This window comes from Myotis brandtii, unplaced genomic scaffold, assembly GCF_000412655.1.
Source record: "Myotis brandtii unplaced genomic scaffold, ASM41265v1 scaffold892, whole genome shotgun sequence".
Lineage (NCBI taxonomy): Eukaryota > Metazoa > Chordata > Mammalia > Chiroptera > Vespertilionidae > Myotis > Myotis brandtii.
The window spans coordinates 881,332-905,825 of record NW_005371656.1 but is presented as its reverse complement, the minus strand read 5'-3'; the positions used below and the strand labels follow the sequence as shown (position 1 = coordinate 905,825).

The following is a 24,494-nucleotide window of genomic DNA, read 5'->3' as shown; positions in this document are numbered from 1 at the left end:
TCATCAAATTCCGTGCTGAAGCCAAAGCAATTGAGAAATTAAAGAAAAAAATGTATTCCAGATGTTTACTTCTTATTCCTTATTTTTCCGTGTTTGGATGAGACGGCTCTGAGGGAGGCGGGATTGGGGCAGGGATGTGGATGGAGGAGGAGGAAGGGGGGAGAGGGAACCACTCCCAGCTGCAGGAGGGAGGGAGGGAAGGAGGGTGAGCGGGAAAGGGAAGGCAGGCTGTGGGGTGGAGCCCCAGGTCGGGGAGGAGCGGGTTTTTCCCGTCTCCCCTGAAGTGATTCACGAAGAGGCTTCAGACTCTGGGGCCTTCTTGCTTTGCCCCTGAGTAGATACCTCGAGCGGGCTGCTGCACCCAAGGGGGGCCCTGGGAATAGTAAGTGGGGTGTCTCGGAGAGCTCAGCAGGGGAGGGAAGAGTAGGTAGCTCCCTGAAGCTCCAGGACTTTGTGGTTAGAAGACCAGAGTTAGAGAGTGATCTGGGAAGAATTGAGGATAGACTGCTGGGGACCTCCCTTGACCTCCCACCCGCTCTGAAGTTCCCTCTTCCTGTCCCACACTCTGCCTCTGCTAGAAGTAGCAGGCTTCCCTTGGCCAAGCCTACTGCCAACGCCCAACCCTCTCGCCTTCTCCCTCTTATTTCCCAGGTCTTTGGCTGCCCCTATTCACACCCTCCGCTTCTCAATTCTCATGCAGGTTCTGCCGAATGTGATGAAAGTGTCTGTTCTCAGGGAAGGCACAGCCATGGCTTCCCCACCACCCCGGGAGATGGAGGAGGAGCTGGTATCTGCTGGCTCTGAGCCAGGTAGGTGCCTGTGGGTGCAGGGTGGAGCCGGGTGGCCGGGAGGGCAGTGAGAGGGGTGGAGGCTGAGCCCGCATTCTGTCCTGGAAGGGGTGGGGGAGTGATGATTCTGTTGAGGTGGGAGGGAGGAGGGCAGGATGAGTTTGAAAGGTTCTCAGTTCCTGGTAAGACCCTTTAGAACAGTTAGAGGTCTTAGATCTACAGCAGATAAGAACAAGCTAACCTTCCAAATGATGTGAGTGTTTTGCGAGGAGGAGGCGGGGGCCTAGATGAGAAATGACGTGTACCTATAGGGATTTGAACCCAGGCCTCCTGGCTCCTGTCTAGACTCCTTTCTTAGGCTGAGCCGAATGAGTGGATGATAGAGGTTTCTGTTAGGAGGGCCGTGGCAATGAGTAATCCCAAGGTCTTTTATTTGGCTTTGGAATGCCTTATATAGAAGGTAGGTTCCTAATCTTGTTTTCTTTTCCTGCGGCAGATTTATTTCTGGGTGGGTTAGGTCAATAATAAGTTTGCATTCCTCATCACACACCTGGGGAGGTGGCCTGGGTGTGTCCTGGGGAGGTACAGCCAGGAGGCAGAGTAGGGAGACTCAGCTGGGATAAAAGGTTTGCTGTGGATGGTAGGAGGGTAGAGTGTCATGTAAGAGGACCGGACTAGATTGGAGAAATGTTGGGCTGAGGGCTCGATTATGGGTAGGTAGCATTTGTTTATTGAGTCTTTTTCTCATTCATTCATTCATTCATTCATTCATTCAATAAGAACGTGTTAGATGCAGAGTAGGGTACAGGGACAAATAAGGTGTCAGCTGGACCCTTAAATAGCTTTAGCTTCCAGGAAGGATTGAATAAACATTTTGAGAATTTGGAGACAGAAGGTGCTTCTGGGATAGGTATGGTAAACCAAGGAAGGCTTCATGGAAGAGGTGACATGTGGCTTGTGCCTTGAAGGTTGTCAACATTTTGAGTTAATAGGGAGGAGATGAAGAAGTCTACATCCTGGTTCTTCTGACAGCCTCCCCAACCAACCCTTTCCTTTTGGTAGGTGACCCTCGGGCCAAACCTCCTGTCAAGCCCAAACCCCGGGCCCTGCCTGCCAAGCCAGCCCTGCCTGCCAAGCCCAGCCTGCTGGTGTCTGTTGGGCCGCGGCCACCCCGGGGTCCTCTGGCTGAGCTGCCTTCTGCCCGGAAGATGAACATGCTGGCAGGACCCCAGCCCTATGGTGGCAGCAGGCGTCCCCTTCCCTTTGCACCAAGACCGCCGGCCGAGACGTCTACTGGAGGAGAAGCCACTCAAGAGGCTGGGAAAGAGGAGGCTGGGAAAGAAGAGATGCCTCCGTTGACACCCCCGGCTCGATGTGCTGCCCCAGGGGGTGTGCGGAAGGCCCCCGCCCCCTTCCGTCCAGCCTCTGAGCGCTTTGCAGCCACCACAGTGGAAGAGATTCTGGCCAAGATGGAGCAGCCGCGGAAGGAGGTCCCCACCAGCTCTGACCGCCTCTGGGGCTCCCGCCTCACCTTTAACCACGATGGTAGCTCAAAATACGGCCCCAGGACCTATGGTGTGGCTACTGGTCCTGTGGATGAGGATGGTGGGACCCTCTCCAGGGAATGGTCCCAGGAGGGGCCTGCGAAGTCTCCCACAGAGTGCCCTGAAGAGCACAGCCAGACCCCCGAGGAGAGGTGAGGGGCGGGAGGCTGTTGCGTTCTGGAGGATGAAGTAGGTGGCCCCATCTGGGACTGTGACCTTCACTGTTAGGTCCGTTGTGTGCTGTGAGTGCAGGCAGGCCCCGGGCTAAGTTACAAAGCTTTCGCCAGCAGACGGTGTTATGACTAGATTCTCCTTACAGTTATAATTTTCTTTAGGGTTGATGGGCATTTATGGAGAGTTCAGGTGCACAGTATGGAAGTTTCTTTTTAATGCCAAGAGCTGAACTTTGCCTCATTTAATCCACAGCCATTGTGTTTAGTGAAGGGAATATTAATGTTAGAGATGAGGCAACTGAGATTCAAAAGTGACTTCCCATGGTTCCTCAGCAACTAAGACAGAGCTGAGGTTTGAATTCATGTCTATTTCCAAAGCACACGTGCTCTTGGCTGCTGGCTCCTACCGTGTACGGAGCAGTGTACCAGGAGGTGCTGGTGTATGATGAGAAGGGCACGGTCTGCCTGCAGGAGTCTGATGGGAGAGATAAGATGTGAACACACCTTGATACCAGGCCAGCTGGTGTCTGAGCAGAGATTACGGCCGGGCTGGAGACTGTTGCGTGTAATACCCTTCTCCAGAGTTCTGCCAGTGCAGAGAAGGCTGGCCAGGAGGTGCCTCTTGGGGTGGTGGGCACAGGGGCTTGGAGGAAGAGGCCGAGGGATCTCAAGTGCCATCCCCAGGACAGGGAGCGCCTGCTTGAGGCACTGTTGGCCCCCTGGGCCCTTGGTGGCTCTGCGGGGCCCAGAGGCTCCCCTCCCCTTCCTGCTGCTGCGAAGGGCAGGGCTGCTGTGGTTGGGGCTGAGCCCAAAGCTGAAGACCTCTGCCCTACCCTGCCCTCCAGCCCAGCCCTTTTCTCACCTGAAAGTACCTGGAGGGCAGGGCTCTGGATTAACCCTTCTCTGTCCCAGGCCAGGGCTCCCAGGCTGGGTTCAGCCCTCTATCCTCCCCTCCCTGGCTCCAAGCAGAGCTTCAGAGGAACAACTTCAACCTTGGAAAATCACTCTGCCCCCCTCCCTCCCCCTGTGCTCGCTCCTTCTAGAAGTATTGGCAGGGCAGCCAGGCCAGCTGTACGCTCCCTGGCCGGAGGAGAACATTAACCCCTTAGGGGCTAGGGGAAGGAGGGTGATCTTTTAGGGAATCACTGGGGAGTGTGGGCTTCCAGGATGGTTTTTCTAAAGGGACTAGTGGAGTTTAACCCTGGGTATAGAGGTAGGGAATAGGCACTACCCCCTGGGCCATTTTCACTATAGAAACTGGATAGCTTCTCTGTCCCCTGTGGTCCCAGGCAGGGCTCAGGAAGAAATGCCTGGGGCGGTTAACTTTGGGTGCTGCTAAAGTCACTTAGGCAGACTCTTAACATAGCTCTGTCCCCTTTTTCATCTGTCACGGGCTTCTTAATACTGTGCCTACATTTCCTGTCTTTCTCCCTCCCAGGAACCCCCCTTTGGACCGGGCCTTCAATGGGGACCTGGCTCAGCCGGCCAGCTCTGAGCCACCTACTGACGTGAGTTACCCTCCGTTATGACTTGGACTCATAGTAATTTTAAGCTGGAAGGGTCACCTGTGGTCATCTGCTCTATCTCTTTCTGGTTCCGATGGGGCACTGAGGGTCATGGAGGAGGTGATTTGCCCAGGGGCTGGCCCCGGGACTCAGGTTTCTTGACTCCCAGGCCAGTGCTCTTGATCCAGTGTGGTTCAGGCCATGAGGCTGCTCGTTATAAGAATAATTATCCATCGTAACTGCCGTCAGTCACGCACCTACTGTGTGCTGGGCATGTGCCAGGAAGGTTGACTGGCTTAATCCTTGTGATCACTGCAGCTAGTGGGCCCTGTTAGTCACACATGAGAGGCTCACCGAGGTTAAGTAACTTACCCAGGGGCTGAGGCAGGCTCTGAATTGTCTGACTCGAGTGCTCTCCTGGAAGGACTCAGTACCTTCCTGGCAAGGAAGCCAGGCTGTCCGGGTCGCAGCGAGAGGGGAGCAGCGGGGTGGCAGTGAGGATTGAGAGGTGATGACTGATTGCCTGGAAACTCGCAGGCCACTGGGAGGACCTTGGCCTGAGTGAGGGGTTTGGAGGAGAGTTGTAAAGAGTCACCGTGCCCTCTTGGTTGCAGGGAGCTAAGAGCAGCAGCGGGGGCCAGCTGGGGGCTGTTTGAGTAATCCGGGGGTGAGGTGATGGACCCTGGAGGTAGCCTGTGGTGAGATGGTGAGAAGTGGTCACTCTGGGTGGAATTTGAAAGTCAGTTTGGGCACAGGGTTTGCAGATAGATTGACGGCAGATAGAGAGAGCGTGCACACAGAATCAAGGATGGCGCCAGGGCTTTTGGCCTTAGCAACCGGAAGGACCAGGTTACCATTTAGTGAGAGGGGACTTGAAGGGTGAAGCGGGATGGGAGGAGATGGGAGGAGTTTGCTTCTGGATTAGTTGAGTTTGAGATGTCTTTTCGACATCCACGTGGACATGTCGAGTGGGCAGTGGGCTATTTGAGTCTGGAGCTCCAGGGGAGTGGGTGAGCCTCTGGAGGGAAGAGGACTGAGGCCCAGCCCAGCCCAGCTGAGGAGAGGACGGAGGAGAGGATGGAGCAGCTGCCAGATGGGAGGAAAGCTGGCGAGGGTGGAGTCATGGAGGCTGTAGGAAGCCAGCTTCCATGATGGGAGGAGGAAGGTGGGAGAAGGGGCGGGAGGAGAACACCTGGATACCAGAAACACCCCCTGTGGATTTGTTGCTCCACAAGGCTAAAAGAAGCTTGTGGGACAAGGTGGGGGAATGAAGAGGAAACTGGTCTTGCAAGGCGTGTCAGGCCATAAAAACTGTGAACAATGCGGGGGGGGGGGGGGGGGGGGGGGGGGGGGGAGAGGAGGGTGGGTCAGCTGGCAGATGCTGCCCGCAGGTCAAGGAAGGTGCACTGAGAATGGGACTTAGCTACAAGGAAACATCGTGACCTTGACCAGAGCAGTTAGGTGGCAAGGTGCAGGAAGCAGCCTGTTTGGGGCTACAGTAAACGTAGACAAGGTGTTCAAGAAAGTGAGCGGTAGCTAGAGAGAGAGGTGAGGGCAAGAGTGTTTTTCTTCTTTTTAGGGTGGAAGAAGTCAGAGCAGTTTGTGCTGATGAAAATGATCCAGGAGCGGAGGAAAAAATCAGTGACGCAGGGGAGAGGGGAGGGGTTGGCCTTAGCCCTGAGCAAGGACAGTTCACTATCTGGGATCCCGTCTGGTAGCAGGGTGTGGGCGTGCCATGCCGTGGCCTCTGTATTCTCAGGGAAGCAAGGTCGGCAACTGAGAGAGGATGGGAGATGTCTGAAGTTTGAAAGCATTGCCCCATCATCCCACAGCATCCGCTCTTTATAAGTCCTGTCCCGAGAGGCCACGTGCACGAATCTTACTTACTCCTCTCCTAAGTCTGTGAGGGGGACATTGTTGCCACCAGCCCTAATGGACAGAAGGGGAGGCTGAGGCTCAGAGAAGTCAAGTGACCACCATATGGAAGGGCCTGCAGCTTACGAGAGGCAGTGCGGGTGACTCCGTGCCTGAAGCCCGAGGCCTGCCTGCTTCCGTCGGCAGCGCTGGGACCTGGGGGTGCACTGAGCAGGGTGGGCAGCTCCACATCCCCTGAGCTGCTCCTGGGAGCTGCCCTGGGCTTGGAGTCCTGCTCTGAAGCAGAACCCCCACATGCCTGGATGGTCAGATTTCCAAATTTCCTTTTCCCTTTATAAAGCCAGTGTTCTTGACCATGAACCATGGACTCTTAGGAGATCCTTTGACGAGCGTTGGGATAGGTGGGTGGGAGTGTGTGAACCACCTGAAGTGGTGGGGTCATACTGTGTGAGTAGGGCTGTGTGTGTTTTCTGGGGAGAGGGTCTCAAGGAGGGGGCAGAGAACCTTAGGAAGTCCTAATACTTGGGGCCTTTCCCAGCTGTCCTGAGAGGCCCCCAGTTTTCTCCTGTCTGTGGAGTGAGAGGTGAAAAAGCAGCTGACCCGTGGTCTATATGGGGTTGGCAGGGGTCTCCTCCACCTACCTGAAGGTGCGTGATAGCTCTCAACCTTTCTCTTGCAGGTTTCCAAGCCCTGGGTCCCCTCAAGTCCAGGTCCCACCGCAGAGAATGGAGGGTTCACCAGCCCAGGCCTCCCTGCTGAAGTCTCAGGCCCAGCCCCTGGGTCTCCCCAACTTCACTCACCCCTCCAGCGCTCTCCCCGCCACTCTCATCCTCCAGAGGTCCAGAGCCCCGCAGCTTCTGGGCCTTCTCCCTGCCTCCCTGCGACCCCAGCGTCCCCAGTTGTGGTCCTGCCAGATGAGGGTGCCTGCTATGCCCCTAGCCCAGGGCTCCCTGCTTTGGGAGCCCCAGATGCCCCCAGACCCAGTAGCCCTCCCGTGGAAAAGGTCTCGGAGAGCCACAGCCCAGAGCAGCTTCCAGCCACCTCACCCCGGCCCCCGATGGAGGGGGGTGAGTTGCTTGATCCTGATCGGACGTTCCCATCTGGTGAGGAGGTGGCCAGGGGTGACGCAGAGCTCCGCCCCACCGGCCTGGGTCAGCGCCGATTTTCTGAAGGTGTGCTCCGGCTGCCTGACCAAGAACAGAAGCTGGGGGGCTCGCTGGCTGACCTGCTCCAAACCCAGGGGGGCCAGTCGGCCCTGGAGCGTCCCTTTGGGTGTGGGACAGAGTCCAACTGGAGCTTGTCACAGTCCTTTGAATGGACCTTCCCCACTCGGCCTTCGGGTCTAGGGGTGTGGCGGCTGGACTCCCCGCCTCCCTCCCCCATCACTGAAGCCAGTGAGGCCGCAGAGGCTGAGGCTGCAGCTGCAGAGGCTGCAGCTGTGGAGGCTGAGGCTGTGGCTGCGGAGGCTGGGGCCACTGCGGCTGGTGACTTGGCTGCATCCAGTGGGGAGGGAGCGTTCCAGCCGGGGCGAGGGGTCTGGTCAGCTCCAGAGGGACCAGGAAGGCCTGGTTCTGGGGTGCAGACAGATGATTCGGGCATCTCCCCAAACCAAAAGGGTGATGGGGAGAGTCAGCCTCCATCCCCAGCTGATCCCCTCAAGCCTCTGCCAACAACAGGGGGCCCACCTGAACCGGCCTTGCTGCAGGCAGAGGAGAGGTGTGAGGAGCAGGAGCCCCTGGCCGGACAAGAGTCCCCACTCCCTCTGGCCACCAGGGAGGCCGCCCTGCCTGTCCTGGAGCCGGTCCTGGGGCAGCAGCAGCCAGCACCCCCTGACCAGCCCTGTGTCCTCTTTGCTGACACCCCTGGCCCTGGGAAGGCACTGCCTGCTGAGGAGGAGGCTGTGACCCTGGCCCGGGCTGTGACTACCCAACCCAGGACAGAGGCTCAGGACCCCTGTAGGGCGTCCCCCGAGCCTGCAGGTCCTGAAAGCAGCTCCCGCTGGCTGGATGCCCTCCTGGCTTCGCCACCCCCCAATGCTGGCAGTGCACGGCGGGGAGCTGGACCTGAGCTGAAGGGCACACAGACCCCAAGTGCCTGCTCCGAGGTGAGGACGGGCACAGGGCGGGCGGGGGCCTCGGGATGGAAGCCAGGGCTTCAATGGGCTTCGCTCTTTCTGAGTGGACTTTGTCTAGAGCTTGGGGTACAGCTATGAGCAAGGCACCTATGGACGTGTCCCTCACAGCTGTGCAGTCTGGCAAAGCTGTTGGCCGGGGCTAGGGATGGTGCTTAGAGTTCAGAGTGTGTACCAGTTCCAGCATCCACTAGCTGAGTGGCTTTGGGAATGTGCCCTAACCTCCAAATGTCAGAGTCCTTTCATAATAACATTAGGGTTGTACTGCAGGTAAAGTGAGATGTGGAACACGCTCTGAGCTTGGCACATACTGAGCGTTCAAACCTTTATTAGGACTAGTATTGTGAAAGGCAACGGAGTGTGGCCACTTAGAGCGTGGGTGCTGGAACCAGATGGCCTGGGTTCATCTCCTGGCTCTGTTATTTGCCCAGGTGTGACCTTGAGCAAGTTACTGTCCTGCCTGTGCCTCAGTTTGTGCAGCTGTAAAATGGGAATAACAGTCATGAACTCTACCTAATAGGGTCATTGCAAAGACTAAAGGAGCTATGATACCTATAAAGTACTGACAGTGGCACCTGGCTCATCATGAGTACTTAGTACATCATGAGTTTGTTTCTCTCCTTTTGATTCCCAGGGACTCCTCGGCTGGGCTCAGAGTTATTGCCATTGAGCTCAAGACCTGCCTTGTAGACAGGCAGCCGAGGTCCAGAGCCGGCGAGCCTTGTGCAAGATTACCCAGCGAGTTGATGGCTGGGCTTGGGCCCAGTGCCCTTTCTCCTTCCACATTTCCTGTCATTTTAAGGGCTGGAGTCCAGGTGGCTTTTGAAATGTATTTTTCTAGCCCAGCCTGGGCTGGCAGGGGCAGGACTGAAAGGGAGGAGGAGCCAGGGGCCTTTTGAGGGAGCTGGTGGCAGAGGAGGAGCAGGAAGGAGTTAAGACCCAGCTCGTTCCTGCAGTAGGTGTGTCTGTCCCGGGATGTGGGTGACTCAACTGGCTTCTGGGCGGGGCCACCAGAGCTGCAGCTGCTCTAGAGGGAGTAGGGCCAGGGTGAGCCCAGAGCCAGAGCCGCCTGCCGCCCGACAGGTCCGGGCGAAGGGGAGTGCCCAGCCCTGCCTACCCAGCTGCCTGGGGTGGGTGCTGGGGGCAGGGGCCATGGCCCAGCTTGGGGATGGGGAGCACACCATGTCTGTCTTGGAGAGGCTGTTGGCCAACGCTGCCTTGCGGGATGAGGCCGGCCGGCTGCACAGCCCTGAGGCCAGGGCTCACCCGCCCTCAGGAGTGAGTCAGGGAGTTCGGGTGTGGAGCCCTGGCTGGGAGTTTTGCCTGGTCAGGCTGTCCCTCCTGTCTCCCCCGGGGCCGGGGTGAGGGAGGGCTGGGAGGTCTTCCTGGGGAGGCCGGGCAGTGGGTGCTTTCCTGAGGGCAGGAGGGCTGGGAACTCATAGGACTAGACGGGCTGGGGTGGCGGTGGAATCTTGCTGTGGAAAGGAGGTTGTGAAGGGGCTTTGAGTCTTGTCCTTTCATAAAGAAAGTGTGCCCCACACTCTGTGAAGACCCACCAAGCCTGGCTGCCTATCTCCTGGCTGTTGGCCAAGTGTTGCCCAAGGGCTGTAAACATGACCCAGGGTCATCGATTGAGTACCCATTGCTGAGTGCTCTTTGCGAGCCAGTGCTATGCAGAGTACTTGGCTTAAATGATCTTGTTTAATCCTCCCTAACCACCCATGCAGTAGGAGTTATCCCTGTTTAAGGATGAGGACCATGAGGCCCAGAGTGGTTAAGTGATTTGCTCAAGGTCACACAACTGGGATACAAACCCAGGCTTTTTGTTGCCCAAGTGTGGCGCTCGCTCACTCGGGCACCAGACAGTGCTGACTCCCATTCTGGATCGACTCTCAGTATTGTTTCTTTGTTTCTCTTTTCTGATTCCCAGGGACTCCTCGGCTGGGCCCAGAAAGATCTGCAGAGTGAATTTGGGATTGCAGCAGATACACAGTCCAGCAGTTTTAGCCCTTCCAGCTGGTCCCAAGACACTTCTCAGGACTATGGCCTTAGGGGTGTGAGCCCTAGAGGGGACCCAGGCCTTGGAGAGAGGAACTGGTCCAGCAAGAGTGGGCAAGGAGCAGGGGAAGGGAGCGCCAGGGAGTGGGCCAGCAGGTGTGGCATCGTTGGCCATGAGGAGGTGGAGGTCCATGAGGAGGTGGAGGTCGGCAGCCCGCATGGGAGCGGGGGGCTCCCAGCCCAGGACCGGGTGATTGGAAAGCCAGCCCCGCTTGGCACTCAGCAGAGCCAGGAGCCGGATGTTCAGGACTGGGAGTTCAGAAAGAGGGATTCCCAGGGCACTTACTCCAGCCGGGATGTGGAACTCCAGGACCAGGAATTCGGGAAGAGGGATGTGCTGGGTTCTTACAGCAGTCAGGACGCGAGCCTTCAGGGCTGGGAGTTTGGGAAGAGAGATTCTTTGGGGGCTTATGCCAGCCAGGAAGTGGAGGAAGTGAGGAAGAAGGACCACCTGGGCAAGTACAGCAGCCAGGATGCCGACGAGCAGGACCAGGAGTTTGGGAAGAGAGATTCGTCGCTTGGCATCTTTGGCAGCCAGGGTGCTGAGCAGCCGGACCTGGATTTTGGGAAGAGTGCCTGGATGAGGGACTACAGCAGCCGTGGCAGTGCCACGACCCTCAGCCCCCAGGACCGAGGCTTCGGGGTGAGAGCCCGGAGCACCGCCTTCAGTCCTGAGGAAGCCCAACAGCAGGATGAGGAGTTTGAGAAGACTCTGAGTGGAGGAGATGGCCTGGGCGAGGCCAGCGGGGACCCAGACCAGCCAGAGGAGAGAGAGTTGGGGGGCTTGTTCAGCCCCAGCAGCCCCCAGAACCAGGACGGAGCACGGGGACCGAGAGCCCAGAGCAGCTGGCAGGACAGCAGTGCCAGCCAGGAGATTGAAGGGCTGCACGGAAGACAGCAGGCAGGGGACCAGAGCCCAGGAGATGCCGACCCGGAAGACAGGGAAGTGGGGCAGCGAGGCTGGGCTGGCGACTTCAGCCTCGGTGTGGTCTCCCAGCCAGAGGCGGCCTTCAGCCCAGGGCAGCGAGACTGGAGTGGTGACTTCTGCATGGAGGCTACCAAGAGGAGCCATCATTTTGGGATCATTGGCCATGACCGAGTGGGTGGTGCTGGCCTGAGTCCTTCTGGCAAGATGGGAGGTGGCCACTTTGCGTCTCCTGAGAAGACCTCAACTGGGCCCGTGGACTGGACTGACCAGCTGGGCCTCAGGAACTTGGAAGTGTCCAGTTGTGTGGGTTCTGGCGTCTCGAGTGAGGCCAGGGAGGATGCCGTGGGACAGACCGGCTGGTCGGATAACCTGCGGTTGAGAGATGTGGACCTGGCTAGCCGTTTGGAGGCTGGGGGTTCTGAGGAGCCCAGGGAGATGGGAGTTGGGGAGAAGGACTGGACTTCTGATGTCGGGGTGAGGGGCAGAGATTTGGCTGGGGTGGGGCAGGCAGAAGGCCACAGCCAGGCCAGAGAGAGTGGCGTGGGGCAGACCAACTGGTCAGGTGTGGAGGCCGGAGACTTCCTTAAATCAAGGGAGCGTGGAGTGGGACAGGCAAGCTGGACACCGGACCTGGGGCTCAGGAACATGGCCGTGGGGCCAGATAGCAGCTCCAGGGAGCGTGGGGTGGGCCAGGTGGACTGGGGTGACAGTCTGGGCCTGAGGAATTTGGAGGTGCCATGTGACCTAGAGACTGGCGGTTCTCGGGAGCCGCGAGGATGTGGAGTGGGACAGATGGACTGGACCCACGACCTGGGGCTCCGGAATGTGGAGCTCTCTGGGACTCCGAGTGAAGCCAGGGAGCATGGGGTGGGAGAAGTTAGCCAGTGCCAAGAGCTCGGCCTCAGGGACACTGGCATCTTGTGCCCTGGCCAGGAGGCCAGAGACCCAGACCCCATGGAGGCCAGGGAGCTGGGGGTTGGCGAGACGAGTGGACCAGAGACCCAGGGCGAAGATGACTCCTCGCTTTCCTTGGAGACCTGCCCTGAAGACCCCGGAATGGAGATGGGAGAAACCCCCGGCTTTGGAGCCAGGTAAGGGGACACCATCCCGGTGTGTGAGGGGACGTGTGCCGGATGCCTGAAAAATTGCAACCTGTCCGAATGGTGACTGTGATGTTGGAGGTGTTACTACTCGTGCAGCCCACGCTTTAAGCTTCCTTGGTGACGTCATAGTGTGACTGCTGGAGGAAATGGTACGCGCCCACCTCTGGAGACTCCCGCTGAGCACAGTGATTGTTCCCCAGGCCTCTCAGCTCTAGTCACAGGTGCTCCTGGGCCAGGACCACAGTGCTTTCGTGGGCATAGGAAGGACTCTGTCTTCTTGGCCTTGGCCACTCCAGGTCTGGAGTGAGGTGGACAGTGGCACATTGTCTCTCAGGAGGTTAGGAACGTGGTGCTTCTTGTCTGCCCCATTTTAAGGCCCCGAAGAAGCAATAATTTAAGAACCCAAAGGGCATTGGGGCCTGACTCCTGGCCACATGACCTTGGCCTCCCTGCAAAGTGGCTGAACAAGAACTTTGGCACGCAACACGTTGGTAGTTTTGTGAGCCAGCCACAGTCTGTCTCAGGAACTTTTATGTTCTAAAGCCAACTGAGGTGATTTTCCATCAGGAAAGAGTGCAAAAAGGCATTGCATCTCTTTTTAATTATCTTCTTGACATTTACAGATGTCCCCCTTCTCTCTCCCCTCCTTTGCCCATCTCCACCCAGCTCCGCCACCCCTCCCTTGGCTTCACCACTCTGTTGTCTGTGTCCATGGGCTGTGCATATGTATTCTTTGGCTACTCTCTTCACCTTCTATCCAGGTCTCCCCATGTTCCCCCACCCCCCACCCCAACACATTGCATCTCTTTGTTAACCTCTTTGTTAACATTTCCATCTACTGAGATTTGGATTCCTTGTCTTGACAGTAGAATGTTTGACCTTTCCCAACCCTGGAGCTTCTCACCAGCCATGTAGGAAGGGAAGGGAGGTGTGGGGCTGATGGTAGTGGGAGGGGGGCAGGAGGGACCGGGAAGGGTCTAGAGGGAATGGGGGAGGTGTTTGAAGGGTTGGGAAGGCATTAGGGACTGAGGAGGAGGAGGGGGAGAGGAAAGGACAGAGCACGGGCCAGGCTGATGCTCAGGGGGCTGAGGCTATAGAGGGAGTTGGAGGAGCGTGGGGAGGAGGGATGGGGCGAGTGCACGGGACTAGGAGTCCAGGGCTCCTGGGTCCTGGACATCTCTGAGCCTCTCTCTGATGTGGGACTCGGAGCCTCAGCATTCCTGGTGCTGCGGCATGTGGGCGCCTGTGGCTGCTCTGATTTCTCTTCTGGGGACTCAGGACTCTGCAGTCCCCAAGGGCCCTGCTGCACACCTGACCTCACTGACCTTCACAGCTGCAGGTGAAGCAGGGATTAGTGCCCCTCCACTTCGCAGGAGAATAGGGGTGTTAAGGTCACAGAGTCAGAGTGTGTCTTTCCTACGTCTCTACGTCAGGTGCGGCCACCGCGTTCGGGACTCAGACTACGAAGCAGTGGGGCCACCACCCTCCACCTTTCCCCTCCAGTGGTGGCTCTTAAGAAGGGAAAGAGGGAATATCTTCCCCTTTGTTTCGGATGGAGGGAGAGGCTGGCCTGGTGGGAGCTGGTGAGGGGACTGGGTTGGGGACCAGGAGGTTAGTGGCAGAGAAGCAGGGGTCCTCAGCTGTCTGAGCTTTGGTCTCCATCACAGGATGTGTGGCTGTTACAAGTTTGGAAAATGCTGGGGACTCTGTGGCCATCCCGGACACTTAGAGTGAGTGCGTGTGTATTAGCAAGCACCAACCCATTAAAGCCGAAGAGTAAGGAGCATGTTTACCTTTCTCTAATGGCAGTTTTCACCGCAGGAATTTTTAAAACATGCAATGCCTGACTCTAGGGGCACTGACCTCTTTCCCTTTAGATTGTCAGATAAAAAGTGACAATAGCCAACACAACAATAGCCGTCCAGTGTGAATGAATCAACATTATACCTATTTTTTGTGTGTGTGTGTTTATGTGTTTTTTTAATCCTCACCCAAGGATATTTTTTCCTTTTTTTTTTTTTTAGAGAGTAAAAGAGAGAGAGGGAGGGGAAGAGAGGAGAGAGATAGAGATAGAGAGAGAGAGAAACATCTATGTGAGAGAGACACATAGATTGCTTGCCTTCCTCATGCACCCCGACTGTCCTGGGGATCGGCCCTGCAACCCAGGTACACACCCTTGACCGGGAATTGAAACCGAAACCCTTTAGTGCTCAGACTGATTCTCTAACCACAGGGCAACACTGGCCAGGGCTCTACCCTTTTTTTTTTTTTTTTCCAGATTGGCAAAAAATATATATTTCCGGTGTGCTGCAAAATTTTAGTAATTAGTTTATGTGTCCCATGAGGTGAAAAAGGTTGAAAATCACTGTTCTAACACAATGTTTCCCAAACTTCACTAGTAGCCAAGGGCCTCGTGAGTTCTGAGCAGCTGGTTTAGAGAAATTCTACGCTCTGGAAAGTTACTCTTTAAAGGAAAAATTGGAGGTTCCCATGGTAGTGAGAAGTCCTGGAGGGTAGTTCAGAGTAGGCCTTGGGCCCATCTGCCAGGTTCGGGTCTTGATTCTGTTACCATCTCTGTGACCGTGGGTGAGTTCCTTCTCAGCGCCTCCGATTCCTCGGCTGTGAACCGGGAGTGATTTACTCCCAGTGCTCACCGGGTCGTTGGCGTTCACATGGGCGAAGTGGTAGATCTGTCTGGCACATGGTAAGCACTGGGAAAGTGCCTGCTACCTGTGGTTGTACCTGTTTTGCAGATTTGGATGGATGTGCCCATAAAGTGAGGCCATTGGGGACATTTTTTGTCACCATTCCTGTGTGGGACAAAGGTTCCCCCACACCGGTCATTGGCTGGAATGCTGCCTGGCAAACTGACATGACAAGACCGGTGTCGGGGTGGGGATGGGGAGACTGCTCGGCCCCTCCTCTGTGTCCAGGGCCACCTTGTCCTAGGGGGAGTGGTGCTCCTGGGTCCCTCAAGAGCTGGTGCATCGCCCCCTACCCTCTCTGGCCTCCTGGTCATCTCCTGCCCCTCCCCCTGAACCTTTAGAAACCTGCAGTCTCAGGTGCCCTTTTTGCAGATCTACGTACTACATACCATTCCTGGGTTTGCACCTGGAGTGCGGGTGGGTCCAGCCCTCAGGAGACTCAGCATCCCAATGGGGCAAAGAGTATAGAGCAGTGGTTCTCAACCTTCCTAATGCCGTGACCCTTTAATACAGTTCCTCATGTTGTGGTGACCCCCAACCATAAAATTATTTTCGTTGCTACTTCATAACTGTAATTTTGCTACTGTTATGCATCGTCATGTAAATATCTGATATACAGGATGTATTTTCATTGTTACAAATTGAACATAATTAAAGCATAGTGATTAATCACAAAAACAATATGTAATTATATATGTGTTTTCCAATGGTCTTAGGCGACCCCTGTGAAAGGGTCGTTCGACCCCCAAAGGGGTTGCGACCCACAGGTTGAGAACCGCTGGTATAGAGGGTACAAGATGAGCCAAGTCCTGAGGCCAGGAACCTGTGTTGAGGATGATGATGCTTATCCTAAAAATGTATCAAATGTTAGCTATGTGCTGGGCACACATTTCTGCCAACAAACCCAGCAAAGTCTAGTACTTCCGTTATCCCCATTTTACAGACGAAGACACTGAGGCTCAGAGCAGGTCGGTAACACTGCCAAGGCCACAGGCACAGTAGGGGATGGAACCCAAATGTGCCCTGGAGTGGCCGTGCTCAGCACAGCCTGTCTGCATTGCCTGCCAGGAAGGGGCTCAGGTTAGAGGTTCTCTGGGTGCTCACGAGGGAGGAAGCTTCTCTGGAGATGAGGAGCAGGTCCTTGTGCCAGCCACACGCCTTCTCTGGGGTTTAGACAGGCCGGGGGGATGGTCATACTGCATTCCCCAGCGTCCCCGCCCCCCCTCCCAGGGCCTCCCCCAGGGCTGCCCTCTGCCCGCCTGGTGTGGGGCCAGGTCTCGCTCTGGATGTGGGTTTTCCTTTTTTAAAAATGATTGGTTTTTAGAGAGAGAGAGGAAGGGAGAGGGAGAGAAACAGCAATGTGAGAGCAAAACATCTATTGGCTGCCTTCCGGGGATCGAGCCTGCAACCGAGGCATATGCCCTGACCGGGACTTGAACTAGCAACCTTTCAGTGCACAGGACGACGCCCAACCAACTGAGCCACACCAGCCAGGGCTGCATGTGGATCTTTCCATTCACCCGTCACTGTTTCACATCCTCTCGGCTCTTCCTTAGCCTGCTCTCTGCCCCACCCTGGAGAGCTTGGGGCAGGGCCTCTTCAGGCTGGGAGGGGTGCTGTTGCCACCCCCTCCTACCCCAGCCTCCTGATTTGAAGCAGCAGGGTGAGCTGGCTTTGGCCCCCATCCAGGCTGCTGCACTTCTGCTGCGGCCTCCTCCGCCTCCCTCCCCGCCAGACTGCTTCAATTTCCATCTGTCAGCAGCTTGTGGAAGGACAGACTGACACACATCCTTTCCAGCCCTCCCGCTTCGGTCTTGGTACTGAATCACCTGCCTCACTCTCCACCCCTCCAGGCCCTGGGGAACTCAAGACCTGGCTCCCACCAGCCTTTGCCATGCGTGTGCATGGTGTGAGTGTGTGCATGTGCATGGTGTGAATGTGCGTGTGCATGGTGTGAGTGTGCGTGTGCATAGTGTGCGTGTGCATGGTGTGAGTGTGCATGGTGTGAGTGTGTGTGTGCATGTTGGTGTGGCTCTGCTGGCAGGAGTGACAGACGACGTGCACACCATCCTGCCTGAAGTGTGCTGCGAGTGGGTCGGGGTGTCTGTGTGTGTGGGGTGGCAGCTGGACAACACACGAGCTCTTGTGTGAGGTGGTGAGAGTGCACGTGTGCTGTGCATATGTGCTTGTGTTGTGTTTTGAGGGAGCAGCAGGCAGAAGACACCTAAGCTACATTGAGATGCAAGCTGCTGCACTCAGCAAACATTTGCTTAGTTCTGCTCCTGACCAGGCTGGGCCAGGGGCAGAGGGAACAAAGGCAAAAGCAGCCTCATCCTTGCCCTTGCGCTGCTCACAGACTGGCAGTGGGGACAAAGCCTCAGCCTCTGAGGCAGGGGCTGGCCCAGGTGGAGCCCTGGGCTTGCAGGGCCAAGGAAGGGTGGCGGCTCGGGGAGGGGAGCAGGCCAGCCTCGGCGGAGGAATTAAGCTGCAGGGAGAGTGAGTGGAGGGGTCGTGGGGGAAGCTTTCCCTGTGGCGGGCGAGGGAACAGTGTGTCCAGATACACAGCAGCCTGCAGGGCCTGGCATGTTCTGTGAGACGGGCACAGGGAGAGGTGACATGGGCAGGGGCACTGAAGAGGCTGTGTGGCTCATCCCCAGGCGAGTGTGTGCCCAAGCAGGTGCCCCTGGGAGGGACACTGAGACAGCTTGACCACATGGAAGGCAGTAGTAGCAATAGCTGCTGTTCATCGGGCACACGCTGAGTGCCAGGCGGTGGGCTTGTGCTTCAGGTTCTCATTTCATTCCCCCGACAGCACTGTAAAGTTAGAAGCTTTTGTAGGTGAAGGGACTCGCCTAAAGTCTCTTAAGTGGAGGACCCAGGATCTGAACCTGCCAGACTGGCCCACTCATCCCTTCTGTGCTGTGTTGTGTGTGGTCTTGACCGTGCCCTTCGGGAAGGAGAGGGGAGACAGAACCTGTGAAGGGGCTTTGGGGGAGGGGGATGTGGCCGCACAGTGACCTTGTTCTCTGGTCCGGCTCCTTTGTAGCCCCAGCAGTGGCTGCCTGGCCCGCTCTCCACCCTCCGCCTCCCAGGGCCTGCTGGAGGAGATGCTGGCCGTCAGCAGCTCCAAGGCAGCGGCCCGGAGGGAGTCAGCAGCTTCTGCTTCGGGCCTGAGGACCCTGTTGGAAGAGGAAGAAACGACGGCAGGTGCCGATCGAGGGGAACCCCTGGAGCCCCGCAGGGACCGTCTGCCCTCCTGGAGGCCCCAGCCTGATGGTGAAGCCAGCCGGACAGAAGAGGTGGACGGCACCTGGAGCCCTGCCGGGGCCGGGCTGGGCGAGCAGGGTCTGATGTACCCCCCTCGGCGACCCTCCCAAGGCCCTTCCCCCAGCTCTCCCAGTCAGGACTTCTCCTTCATCGAGGTCAGTGGAGGCTGAGCCCAGGGCAGTGGATGGGCTATTGGGGGCAGGGAGAGCCAGAGCCTGGTCCCTGGGGCTCCTCCAGCGGCTCAGAGCCCTGAGCCGTCTCAATCCAGGAGGCAGAGTGGGTGGGGGGTGAAGGGTGGGGGTGAGTCACACGAACAGGGATCTGCTCACAGCGGCTGCTTTGAAGGGTTCACCTGGGATGGGGCAGGACCACGGGACGGCGATGGCAGTGGTGTTGCCGTTGTCCCAAGCAGGACACCGAGATCCTCGACAGCGCCGTGTATCGAAGCCGTGCCAGCTTGGGGCGCAAGCGTGGGCACCGGGCCCCGGCCATCCGGCCCGGCGGTACCCTGGGGCTGTCAGAGGCGGCAGACTCGGATGCACGCCTGTTCCAGGACTCTACGGGTAGGGCCAGTGAGTTCTTTGATGTCTGTGTCGATGTGGGGGTGAGCCGGGGGGTGGGGGCCTGGGGTTGCTCTCTGCTGAGCCCTCCTTGGGCCCTTGCAGAGCCACGAGCTTCTCGGGTGCCGTCTTCAGACGAGGAAGTGGTGGAGGAGCCTCAGAACCGCAGGACACGGATGTCCTTGGGCACCAAGGGGCTGAAAGTCAACCTCTTCCCTGGCCTGAGCCCGTCAGCCCTGAAGGTACCATTCAGTTACTCAGCAAACACATCCAGCCGCTGGCCCCTTGAACCCAGCCTTCCTTCTCTCCATCATCTGTTCATTCCCCCATCTCTTGCCCATTCCTCCTCTCATTCTGCTCTCCACGGAGGGCCCTGCCTGACCCTGCGCTCGCTGTGTGCTAAGTGTGATGGAAGGAGGAACAAGGCTGTTCCATGTCCCAGAACCTCATGGGGTAGTGGGGGACACAGCCATGTCCGTAGTTGTGGTGAATGGAGAAATTTAGGGGTCATAGGAAGGTGCAGGTAAGGGCTGGGCCTGTTCAAAGAGGGAAGTTATTTCATAACAGTGGGGTGCTGGCGGGTAGGAGGGTAGATTGGGAAGGCCTCCTGTAGCATTTGCTTTTAGCTTTGGCTTGCATAGGAGTTGCTGGGAGGCCTTGCAGGCAGAGGGAACAGAGAGCAAAAGCTGGACGTCACCACTGGCTTTGTCCAGCTGAGTTCGCCTGAACTCAACAGTATCTCTTTGGGGGGCTGCTGTGGAAGGCAGAGCTCAGCTCAGGGAAGTTTGTCGTTAAGTGACTTCCCACCCATCTGGGTAAAAGGACTGCAGAGGGGTTTGAGCCTGACTGTGGGGACTGCCTGCCCTTCTCTCAGTGCTCTTGCCTGTCCCGCTGACATCTGTCTGCACTGGACTTGTCTCTCAGGCCAAGCTGCGCCCCCGGAACCGCTCGGCTGAGGAGGGGGAGCTGGTGGACAGCAAGTCGAGCCAGAAGGAGTCTGCGTTCCAGCGCTCCAAGTCCTGCAAGGTCCCAGGGCTGGGGAAGCCCCTCGCCTTACCTCCGAAGCCAGAGAAATCCTCAGGGTGGGTGACCTGAACTCGGGGCATTGACTGAAACCCCACTTTACGTAGAGGAAGACCGAAGCTCGGGGCGGAGGTCGACGAGCCCCAAATTAACTGTATTAAGTTGGTGGCAGAGTTCCTGTCTGCAGCCAGCCCTGGGCTGCCTCTTCTGACTGGGGTGGGGGTTTTCATTCCAGCCTTGTATTAAGTTGGTGGCAGAGTTCCTGTCTGCAGCCAGGCCCTGGGCTGCCTCTTCTCACTGGGGTGGGGGTTTTCATTCCAGCCTCTCCTCATTCTGTTCAGCTTTCCTCCGGTTGCTTTGTGACCTTTGCCTTCTGCCTTCTAGGTCAGAAGGATCATCGCCCAGTTGGCTACAAGCCCTGAAGCTGAAGAAGAAGAAGGTCTGAGAAGTCACTGAGGTGAGGGCAGGTCCCTGGGCTTGGGCCTGGCTGGGGTTAGGGAATGGGGTTCAGCGTGAGCAGGGGATGCCCTGGAGGATGCGGGAGGTTCCCCTTTGCTCTCCATTCCCCTTTCTCTGCCAGGCTGAAAACAGGCAGATGGAACCAAGTTCCAGAGATTTGGGGGGGTCCCTTGGCTTCCCCTCAGTTTTGCCCAAAGAACAAAGTGTTGTCATCTGGCCTTTGATGGACAAGGAGGGCTTCTATCCCAGCCTTCCTCCCTGGGCCAAGGATGGTCCCCGGGCCCTGTGGCTGTCCTGATGTGCTCCACAGCCCTTCTGGTCTGGGACCCCAGGGCACTCACCAGGGACCTTCCTTATAACTAGGCTGTGTGGGGAGAGCCGCGATGGGCAGGGAAGGAAGCTGAAGCATCTCTACCCGCCACGGTCGGCTCCCATGAGCTCTTCTCTTCCCTCCCGGTGCAGGTCCTTCCCATCTGGCAGTCTCAAGCAATGCCCGTTCCTGTGGGGTCCCTGGCGAGGAGATGGCTGGAGCCCCTTCTCCCCCATGTCCCAGGCTGTAGCCTCTGTCCCCCTCTGCCTCTGTCTGAGGAGCGTCTGGGGAGGCACATTTATGCACTTTGTATCACCTTCCCAACTTCCCTCCACACCTTCCCTCCCGGCCTGGATTCCGTCATTAGTGGTCCAAGGTTCTGGTCCTCCCTCCGTGTACCCACCTCCCCCTCTGCTTCCTCCTCCAGCCTCCCTTGGGTTTTGTTTTGATACCAATTTATAACATTTTTTATAAAAGCCTTTGATTTTGTAATGGATGGAACCCAGCCCCACCCCAGGTCTCCCTCTGCCCTGCCAGGTGCCCCATAGAGACCAATAACATTTTACCACTGAAACAATAAAGTTTTTTTGGAATTGGTGCTGCCCAGTTGTGGTGTGTGGTCATGGTGCCCCGTAACCCTATCCAAGGCTGTAGGTGGGAAATGCTGGTTCTAGCCCTGACCCACCAGGAGCTCACTCTGCTATTAAGTGTCACTACCCTTGCACTCCTGGGCTTGGTGTACCTGAGATGGGTGTATTGGTTCTAAAAGGCTGATTGCTGATTCCAACAACCCCAAAATCTCAGTAGCTTAACATACAAAGGTTTATTTTCCATAAATAAATTGCTCAGTCCAGGAAGATTGGTGGGGAGGACACTGCCTTAAAGTCATTCCGAGCCCAGACTCCTTCCCTGTTGTGGCTCAGCCAGATATCTGCAGAGGCCTTGGAGCCCTGCACAGCATCCAATGGAGAGAGCATGCTGTAGGAGACCCACATTCCATTGGCCAGAATTCAGTTCATGACCCCTGCTAATTACAGGGGTCATGGAAAATGTGGTTTAAATCTGTGGCCAGATAGAGAGAAGAAAACTGGATATTGGTGACAATTCACCCTTCTCACCAGTGGGTTGGTTTCTATAAAGGGTCCTTTTAGCCTTTCAGCCCATGCATTCTAGGATGTCTCTTCGATTCTGGCCTTCCCCACCCAAGCGCCTGGCTCTTGGCATCCTACTGTCTCAAAGCCTAACTCTCTGTAATTCTGGGTTCTTACCCTTCACTGTGCATCACAGTACTGGGGTGCTTACTAAAATGTGCATTCCTGGGCCCACCCCACAATTCCAATGCCGTAGGTGAGCCAGGAACCTGCATTTTGGGAAAACCCCTGAAGTGGAGGGGAAAGAGGCAGGGGGCTTCAAATGGGTGCCTGACTGCATCTCGGTGGGTCTGCCATGCCGCCCTTGTGGCAGCCTTCTCAGGGCCCAGCAGAGTTGAGTTGGCAGGAGCTTTGTTCTGTTCTCTCCCACCACCCTCCCCTGTAGGCGTAGCGCTGGCAGGAACTCAAGCCAAACACTTAAGACTCATTAGTGGGGCAAATGGAGCCTGGGCTGGTCCCAGTGCCTGGGCTCTGCTGGGAGGGAGAAGAGACGGGCCCACTTCCAGGGAAGGCAGAGCCAGATCTGGTGAGTGGGTGGGGGTGTCCCACTCTCCTTCTGTCTGAGGAATGGGAGGCAGGGAGAGGGGAGAGCAACACAAAGGCAGGTGGATACCAGCAAACCGGGAAAGTCGTATGATTCTTACCATGCAGCCATTTCTGAGACTGCCTGGGTTCTTGGGAGTGACCTCAGAGGGGCAGGTTTTGGTTTTTTGAACCTGAATTTGGATTTGGAAACAGGAAAGTCCCTTGGATGCCTGTATTGGGGAATACTGGGGGCAGTCAAGCAAACTAATCAGTTTTGGTCAGAGGTGGCTCTGAAAGCCATCTCTGAAGAGTTAAACGAGCTCAGGAAGAGTGATTCGAATACGTGCACAGGCCACTTGGAAGACATCTCAACTTGTTCATAAAGGAATCAGACCTTTCCTACGTGTTAGAAAGCTGAGGGGTCCCTTCCCAGGGTTTCTGTTGTTAATGCACAATCCCATTACAATTAGAAATGACTCCACGCCCTAACCGGTTTGGCTCAGTGGATAGAGCGTCAGCCTGCGGACTGAGGGGTCCCAGGTTCGGTTCCGGGTAAGGGCATGTACCTTGGTTGCGGGCACGTCCTCAGTGGGAGGTGTGCAGGAGGCAGCTGATCGATGTTTCTCTCTCATCGATGTTTCTAACTCTCTATCCCTCTCTCTTCCTCTCTAGAAATGACTCCACGATCTCCCCTATTCCTTGCTTCTGATGCCCTCACCAAGGCCGTGCGGGTATGGGTTGGGTACCAGATAAAGGAGGAAGCCTTGGAAACTGATCGGGGGAGCCCAGGGAGCGTCCCCCGTTCCCTGCGATCCCAAGCTGGCAGTGGTGTTTGGGGTGGGTTGAGCCTGAGAGCAAGCTGGCCTTTGCCCATGGCCCTAGGTATTTGGGTGGTAGTGGTGGGGTGTTGTGGGAAGTCTGACGGTTTGCTGCCCGCCGTTGGCACTTTCTCCAGCATCCTGTTCCCCAACGGTGGTCCAGCCATCTGCCAAGTTCACAGCCCGTCCCTGAAAGGATTAGAGACAGGCTCTGGTGTAGGAGTGACCCTCAGGGACCCTCTCTGAGCCTCAGCTTTCAAGAGTGTAGTGATAGAGTACAGTAGTCCCCACTTACCCACCGGGGATACATTCCAAGACCCCAGTGAATGCCCGAAACCACAGGTAGCACCAAACCTTGTGTATATGTGCTATGTTTTTTTCCTATACTTACATACCTGTGAAAAAGTTCAATTCACAAATGAGGCACAGTAAGAGTAACAACAGTAACAACAAAGTAAAACAAGTGTAACAATATGCTGTGATACAAGTTGTGTGCAGGCAGCTGGTGCTTTCGCTTTAAGGAAGCACGTATGGCCTCTCTCTGGCAAACCCAAACTGCCAGATCACCACTCTTGCATACGGGCCGATTATTAAGTAAATCAGGGTGACTTGAGCACAAGCCCTACAGGAACAGTCCACGTGACAACCAGGATGGCGGCTCAGTGACTAACGAGCGAGCGGGGAGCACAGACCGCGAGGAGACACCGTCCGCAGGGGTGAGTCACATGGCACCTGAGATGAAGCAGGACGGTGCGCGATTTCACCACGCTGCTCAGAACGGCGTGCAATGGAAAGCTTATCAATTGTTCACTTACGGAATTTTCCATTTATTCTTTTCAGACCGTCGTTGCTATGGAAGGGGAAACTGCAGATGGTGGTGGTGGAGGCGGGGGGGAGCGGGGGCACCACTATTTGCTTTAACGAACCCTTTGAGTCTAAATGATGGTGAACGACCTTACCTGGGACACAGCAAGTGGCCCTGTCTGGTCTGGTCTGGTCTTTCCTTTGTTGGTGTGGTGGGAACAGAGGACCGTGTTTGGTTTTCTTGACTCCTAGGCCACTGGCCGAGGCAGGCCGACAGTGGCCTGGAAGCTGGGGAACAGGATTTTCCAGGGGCTGATTTGCCTCCAGCCTGGCTGAGTCAGCCGTGAGTCCTCACCTGGGACAAGCCCTTTGGCCCTGCAGCAGCTGCCCTGGCTCCCGCCCCTGCCCTGCCAGCCAGGAGAGCCCTGCACCACCACCGGGAAGAGAGCTGGCAGGTTCAGAGCACACCACCCACTCCTGGGACAGTGCCAGGCCCTGGTGGCGGGAGCCTCCCGGGAGCAGAATGATAAAGTTGGGTTTAACCGCTGCCCAAGGAACGACGCCAATTATACTTTTATTTATAAGCACTCCGTCTCCAAAGGGCCAGACACCCCATTCATGCATTTCTTTTTTTTAAACAAAGTTTGTTGAATTTTTTTCTGAGACAAAAGCAAAACATATTCATCATAGACCATTTAGAAAACACAGAGAAGTAAAAGTAAGAAAAGAAATTGCCACCTCTCCCTCCAGGGAGCACACCGTGCCTT

The 24,494-nt window shown here is 56.5% G+C and overlaps 1 protein-coding gene across 9 annotated transcripts; it reads left to right on the top strand.

The window, feature by feature from the left end:
- The first annotated feature begins 280 nt into the window (after positions 1 to 280).
- TNKS1BP1 (tankyrase 1 binding protein 1, 182kDa) lies at positions 281 to 21,027 on the top strand. Of its 9 annotated transcripts, none has more exons than XM_014532432.1 (12): positions 285 to 382; positions 701 to 809; positions 1,851 to 2,484; positions 3,944 to 4,013; positions 6,565 to 7,989; positions 9,947 to 12,093; positions 17,857 to 18,232; positions 18,490 to 18,649; positions 18,743 to 18,879; positions 19,562 to 19,719; positions 20,045 to 20,117; positions 20,582 to 21,027. In XM_014532432.1, exons 2-11 carry the CDS (start codon positions 716 to 718, stop codon positions 20,103 to 20,105), a joined length of 5,262 nt encoding a protein of 1,753 aa, XP_014387918.1. In that variant the 5' UTR covers positions 285 to 382; positions 701 to 715; the 3' UTR covers positions 20,106 to 20,117; positions 20,582 to 21,027. The 9 variants fall into 9 exon arrangements, with proteins under 9 accessions (XP_014387923.1, XP_014387922.1, XP_014387921.1 ...); XM_005885094.2 differs by having other exon boundaries at positions 18,487 to 18,640; XM_014532431.1 differs by having other exon boundaries at positions 18,487 to 18,649.
- The last annotated feature ends 3,467 nt before the right edge of the window (positions 21,028 to 24,494 follow it).

Coding starts and splice junctions, on each gene's coding strand:
- TNKS1BP1 (XM_014532431.1), top strand. CDS start 716: ATGAAAGTGTCTGTTCTCAGGGAAGGCACAGCCATGGCTTCCCCACCA. Junction 810..1,850: donor ATCTGCTGGCTCTGAGCCAG/GTAGGTGCCTGT, acceptor TCCTTTTGGTAG/GTGACCCTCGGGCCAAACCT. Junction 2,485..3,943: donor AGCCAGACCCCCGAGGAGAG/GTGAGGGGCGGG, acceptor TCTCCCTCCCAG/GAACCCCCCTTTGGACCGGG.